The following is a 7,318-nucleotide window of genomic DNA, read 5'->3' on the forward strand; positions in this document are numbered from 1 at the left end:
GCTAGGATTTAAATTTGAAAGATACAAAAATCAATGTTAAAAGTATAAAATGGATAACTTGGAAATGAAATTGAAGGACACTAAAAAATATTAAGGTTATGTTGTAGACATCTTATCACATTCTATCTCAATTTATTAGTGTTTAATGAACTAACAAGATATAATAAATTATTTTTAAATATTATTTTATCTTATTTTTTTAGTTGAAATTTTTATCTTAAATATATTTGAGCAAGGTTAGAAATCAACAAGAAAAGATAAGAACAATATTTTATTTTATTATCTTTATAAAATATAAAAACTAAAATCTAATATAAATATAAAAATAATAGAATTTGATGTTAAATTTAAAAATAAAATTTTAATAATTAATTTAAAAATATTTATAATTTTATTGAAAGGTAAGAAAATTAGTTGAAAATTTAAAATATATATAATTTAATTTTTTACAAAGATATTTTTTCATTTACACACACGACATTTGTACTAAATAATACATGATATAATATAATAATATTATTTTATTTGGTATCTTATGCATTTCAAACATATAATATGAAAATATTTATGATTTTACTATTGAATCGTATTTTATTTAGCTTTATATCAAATAATATATTTAATAATACTTTAATTTCCACACAAGCTTATTAAACAAGAATTAAATGAGCATGCAGTGTGCAAAGGAAACCAATGGTTAAGAAGGTGTAACAACAACCTACAAAGTTAAATGAAATTACATGAAGTAAGTTAGTTTTTTACTGCCATCCTAGAAAGTTATTTATCCACAAACTCATTTTAGAAGTTTCTATATGCTCTACCAATGTTATTGTCACTTTTATCTTAGTAGCCTCAATAAGTTTCCAACCTATTTTTCTTCATCAACAACAAACTTGAGAGATCTAGACTCTAGAGAGAGAAATATGGGAAGAGGTAAGATTGAGATCAAGAGGATTGAGAACTCAAGCAATAGACAAGTTACTTATTCAAAGAGAAAAAATGGTATTCTAAAGAAAGCAAAGGAAATCACTGTTCTATGTGATGCTAAAGTTTCTCTTATCATCTTTGCTGCTTCTGGAAAGATGCATGATTACATAAGCCCTTCTACCACGTAATTAATTACTTCTTATTCTTAAATTTTTTATTTTGTCCCTAAATAAAAAACACTAAATTTGTTATTAATTTTGTCATTAAATATTATAGACATAAAATTTAGCAATTACTTTTTTTGGTTCTTTGAATTGATCTATAAATTAATTAACTTTTTATTTTTTTTGTTTATGAAAGGTTGATTGACATACTGGAGAGATACCATAAAACATCTGGGAAAAGGCTTTGGGATGCCAAGCATGAGGTAGGTTAAATATTAATTTTTTGTGTATGTGTTTTGTCCAATGGAAAATTAGATTGATGTTGTTTTTACCAAAAATATGCTAAGGAACATATAGTATGAATTCTATGAGTAGATCTAAATTTAGGTTGTACCTTCTAGTCAATTCATATAAATATTTTTATTTTTTTTATACAAGAAAAGATAAGCAAAGAACAACAAGTAATGTAACATCCATGAACAGATCTGGCAATAAAAAAGTTATGCATTTGCTTCATGTTTTATGTCCAAAAATATCTATAAAAAATGAAACAAATTCAACATATATATCCATCAATTGATTGACATTTTATATAAAATCAGCATACAGGATCCGATCTGCTCTCTTGATTTCTTTTTTTAGGGTTAATTTATGGCTTTTAAATATATCATGTTTTATATAAACCTTTCCTTTTTTTTTCTTTTTTTTTATTTATTTAAAAAAAAGACAAGTATAAGTGTGTTAGGGTTTGCTACAATAGATATTAATGTTACAACGTTGAATTCTCACAGAACCTAAGCAACGAAATTGAGAGACTCAAGAAAGAGAATGATGGCATGCAAGTTGAGCTAAGGTAGTATCAATCAATTACACTTTTTTTTTGGTTACAAATGCATTTAACTTTTATTTTTTGAGTCATATAATTAAGCCTTTCATATAAATCTCTCTTGCACTAATCTATATGGTGAATAATATATACATTAATTTATGCAGGCACTTGAAGGGAGAGGATATAAACTCACTCCACTACAAGGAGTTGATGAGCTTAGAGGATGCCTTAGAAAATGGTCTCCTTACTATCCGGGAGAAACAGGCAAATCTTCAATTAAACTATAGGATCTTTTGTTATAGATTCTAAAAAAAGTGATTTTAATATTTTATAATTTAAGTATTATTTTAGAGATTTTTTAAGAAAATAAAAAAACTATTTTGCGTTTGTCTGTTGTTGTAGAAATAACATTTTTTTAAAAAAAAAAATCAGTTATAAAAAATTATTTTTTTTGAAAGCTACTAAAATAGCTTATCAATTTAAGTCATTTTTAGATTATTTTTATATTAAAAGAATGTAACAAATACACACATTAAAAGTGATTACTTTTTCTTTTGAAAAAAGGAATTATCTTACAAAAAATTTATAACAAACACACTCTATATCAGTAATTATTTTAACTTAGAGAGATCTAGAGAGAGAACAAATATATATTAAACATATAATATGCAAAATTTTATTAATATAACTTTTTTTACAAATGTTAGTAAATTAATGGTTGTTAGTTTTTCCAAGTACAAATGTGAGACCTCCTTCTTATAATTTATTTGATATTTCTTAGTTCATTTACCGAAATACTTACACGAGACAATATTAGATACAAAAAAGTTTTAAATAATGATATAATCATATCTATTTATCCTATATAACTATTTGTTGAAAAATATTTTAAGTAATATAGTAAAATAATCTGTAAATATTTTAAGCATATATGCAAAACAACTTTTAATACCGCGAATACGGATCTATGCTATTTGCCCTATTCGAAATAATGGTAAACTTTAATTCTAAGTTGTATTTCGATTTTAACTAAATACATTCTGAATTGAAAAACCCAATATATTAGCCAAAATCAATGAATTTATTTACTAGACAATAAACTTTTGTATTTGTTGCAGATGGAAGTATACAGGATGATTAGGAGAAACGTATGTTTGGCTCTCTAATTACACGATTAATTAATTAATTCTAATTATATATGCATCCAAAACTAACTACTAAATTTTGATTTTTGTGCACACATTGCTGGTCAGGACAAGATCTTGGAGGAGGAGAATAGGGAACTTAATTTTATCCTGCAGGTACTTTTTGAAAATGTTACTTACCATTCATTATATACATGTTTACTTTTTTTTTACATTAACTTTACTTTGTTGATCCATAACTTTAATTAAATGACAAAACTATAATGGGATAATTTTTACAAATATATTTCTTCCGAAATAAAATATATAAACAAAATGAGTTTAAGAAAATTAATTTACATATTTAATATCAATACATTTAAAATAATTCATTTTTGTTTATATATGGTCATTTCTGAGGATATATTATGCCAAAATTCTTTATAAATAGACCAAAAAGTACATACAATGGTAAAAAGTCACTACATAAAGGAATACTTTATAACAAATATTATGGGCTGGGGTAATTTTTTATTTTTTATTTTTTTGTATTTGCACATGTTTATATATTTTATTCTCTTGTATTTTGAGTATATCCCATGTACTCTTTTATAATTGAAACTTTGATATGTTGTTTAAAAGAATTTGTTTATCTTCATTGGATAATTTTATCGAGGAATATTGTTTTGAGCAACAGCAACGTATGGCAGTGGAAGGTGCAAGAGAAGTGGAAAATGGATTTAATCAAAGTGGAAGGGATTTCAATTCTCAAATGCCATTTTCCTATCGTGTTCAACCTATGCAGCCAAATCTTCACGAAAGGATCTAGATAAATATTTGTTGTTGAATGAATGTGATTTATATTCCACACCCAAATTCAAGATATTTCCTTAATTTGCATTTTTACAATCGTGTGTAAAAACTTATATTAAGTATATACTATGTTGATTTGTTTGTGATGATTATTGTAATAAATTAAGAAGCTGAAACTGCAAGCTTTGTGAGGTTATGAAATATATGTGACATGACCTATAGTGTGGCTGGATTGGACTGGAAGTTGTAATGCCTTTGGACTTTTTTACTTGTCCTTGATATTTTTTGTTGTTCAGGGTAGCAATAGTTTATCTTGATTTGACCTTTGTTCAGGGTAGCAATAGTTTATCTTGATTTGACCTTTGTGAAGGATCGTGAGTGGAGATGAGAGATCAATAATACATTAGGTCAAAATCAAACATAGATGTTAATTGAACACCACATTGTTGAAACTTTAATAATTCAAACTAGTTTTAAGTAGAGCCATCAAAAAAACTCTCAACTACAAGGCCTCTTTACTTTCCTCTTTACTTTTTTTGTTTTATTATTAGGCCCCCTATCAAAATAATCTTTTAAGGGTCACTTAATTTCGGCCCATTATTTCATGGGGCCTAAAGGAGGGGGCTTTAGGGGTCCCCCCAATATTTTGTTAATTTTAAGATTTTTTTCTTGAAAAAAAATTTATCCAAAATAAATGAAAATTTTTTATCGAAAAAAAATCGAACATTTTTTATCCAAAAAAAGTCGGACATTTTTTGTCGAAAAAAATTGGAAATTTTTTATCGAAAAAAGTCAGAAATTTTTTATCGGAAATTTTTATCAAAATAAAATCAGAAATTTTTATCGAAAAAAAATCAGAAAATTTTATAGAAAAAAAAAATTATCGGTGAAAAAATTGAAAAACTTTATTTCTAAAAAAGAAAATCGATTCTTTTTTTAAAAAAGTGGGCCTATGGGCCTCCTAAGCCCACAAATTTTTAGAGGGCTTTTAATTTATGGGGCCTTGTTTTTGGGTGTCTTTTAAATTATTAATTTTTTTGGCCCCTTTAAAATGTGGGCTGGTGAGGCCAATAAGTAGGGGCTTGTCAAATTGACAGCTCTAGTTTTAAGTGATCACTTGTAATAAAAGTAAGTTAGTTAAGTTGTTGAAAATTTTGTTTTGTTCCTTTTGTTACAACTCTAGTTGTGAGACAAGTAAATTCATTCAATACATCAGTGACCATCAACTTTAGTGCAAACTTATAATGAAGCGGACTTATGTGTGTCCAGTTTTGTCCAGCTTCTACAAGTTGATTGACTCAAGTTAGGTCCAACACACATCTCTTAAATTCTTATAATTAATTATATAAAAAACATCATTTATATGTTGTTCAACCTCCATTTTTTGTATCTAATTATATAAGATTTTTATTCACACTTATTACACCAACAATTTGGTGTTTATATCTGGAAGATGAGAAATGATTTTTTATGTCCAACTTATTACATTTGTTTGATTGTAACAAAGTAGTTTTGCTGAAGTGATTTTTGGTTTGAATTCTTTACACAAAAATAAATCTCTATCTCTCTCATCAATTTATATTATCTCTTACTTTATCTTCATTTCTCTCTATTTTTTATATCTATTTATTTTGTGCAATTTAAGTTGTAAATTCTATTGTTTGCGTAAGTAAATATAATGGTGTAGAAACTATATATTTAAATAAAAGAATAATAATGCCATAAAAGAGACTCGCCTTCCTCGATCTATTTCCCATGTAAACAATTCATAGAGTCTACATACCAACTCACAATAAGAGGAATTAGATCTAGCCAAGAATCATTGTAATGTCACATGTTTAATTTTTTTTGTTACATGAAATTGAATAAATGAAAGAAAGAACTACGCCGTGATAGGCAAAGCAAATGTTGATGAATTGTAGCAAGGGCTTAGAGCTATTGACTACCAACTTAGCAAGGATATCCATTCACCCATTTCCTTCTCTAATAATATGGTGGATGAACATATTCCAATCTCTTACAAGATATCTTCGAATGAGTTTCAAAAGAATTGTATAATGATGAAAATGTGGAATGTTCTTCGTAATTAACTGCAAAACATAAAGAGAATATGAGAAACAAATAAGCTTTATATATCCCGCATCCGGACACAACTTTAGATCTACCAATATAGTTTATTTCTTATAGCATGAAGGATGTTAATTATTAAGTCATGACAAGCTTAAGACTGATAGAATGAAGACAAAATTGGAAAAAAAAGAGAACATGAAAGTGAAATGACTCACTTGAATGCTTATAATTAGTTGCATTTTATTTTTTTTTGCTTTCGTGTATGGTAAAAAATAGGATGTGTAGTGTTGTAATGTGTTTTTAATATGGTTGTGTTAGAAGGGTTCACTTGGAATGCTTTGTTTTTCATTTATGTTTGACTTAGGTTGGTGTGTGATGATTATATTTTTTAACATTGAATGAAATTGAGTAAAATTGACTTATTGCAATTATTGATCAAAAGTAAGCAAAGTCATTCATTTGAGGTTTAATGTTGTAATGTATCTTTTTAATGGTTAATGAAACATTCGAGTTACAAAAACAATGATAAAGTAGTGATTAAAAGCAAAAACAAATCCAAAAATAGTGGTTAAACTTCACAACATTGACAAAAACATTTGTTAAAAGCAATAAGTCACTCATTTGAGTCCCAAATAGGCACAAAGTACATTAAAATAGACTTACTACATCAAAACATTAGAGCCTTACTACATCAAAATATTATAGCCTTACTACATCAAAATACTAGAGTTTTATGGATCAAAATAATATAGTTTTATACTTTAGTTTTCATTCTTAATGTTGCCAAACAATTTCCAACTTTAGGATCAATGTTCAGCTCTTGTATAAAGTCACCATGGTCTACATCACTGTCATCATCATCAGAAAGTACGATAGCATAATCGACATCTTTTTCAGGCCCATCATATCTGAATATTCCACCAAAAATTCTTCCACTCCTTCTAACTTTGCTCAGACCAAGCTTTGTTGCAACTTTTGCCTTAGTAGTCGTGGTTGGAGATTTTTGTCCAATTTTTCTAGGAGGTTTGAACTAAGAAGTAGGCTTCAAACTATCAAGCTTTTTATTTTCAAGAACAAGTTCAGGTGTAGGCTTATGTGCAATTTGTGTTTGTGCTAGCTCATGTACATGCTTAGGTGCATGCGTATGAGTTCATGTAGGCTTGTGAGCTTATGCAGTTAGTGTAGACCCAACATGTTTATGTGAAATATTTGCAAGCTTTGCAACATGCTCATGTGTTTGTGCTTGTGCAAACTCATGTACAAGCTTATGTGCATGTTGTTGAGACAAACTCTATATTTAAAGTTTTGATAAAAATAAACAAAGGTTAATTAAGAAAGTTAATTTTGATTCTAAAATGTTATGTTAATTTAACATGTGTTTTTGAGTGGAT

At 27.1% G+C, this 7,318-nt stretch overlaps 1 protein-coding gene across 1 annotated transcript; it reads left to right on the plus strand.

The window, feature by feature from the left end:
• The first annotated feature begins 831 nt into the window (after positions 1 to 831).
• On the plus strand, positions 832 to 4,122 carry LOC101491763 (agamous-like MADS-box protein MADS9). Its single transcript, XM_004498302.4, has 7 exons — positions 832 to 1,111; positions 1,288 to 1,354; positions 1,883 to 1,944; positions 2,085 to 2,184; positions 3,039 to 3,068; positions 3,174 to 3,221; positions 3,742 to 4,122. Exons 1-7 carry the CDS (start codon positions 924 to 926, stop codon positions 3,871 to 3,873), a joined length of 627 nt encoding a protein of 208 aa, XP_004498359.2. The 5' UTR covers positions 832 to 923; the 3' UTR covers positions 3,874 to 4,122.
• Positions 4,123 to 7,318: the final 3,196 nt, after the last annotated feature.

This window comes from Cicer arietinum, chromosome 4 (genome assembly GCF_000331145.2).
Source record: "Cicer arietinum cultivar CDC Frontier isolate Library 1 chromosome 4, Cicar.CDCFrontier_v2.0, whole genome shotgun sequence".
In the NCBI taxonomy this organism is placed as follows: domain Eukaryota; kingdom Viridiplantae; phylum Streptophyta; class Magnoliopsida; order Fabales; family Fabaceae; genus Cicer; species Cicer arietinum.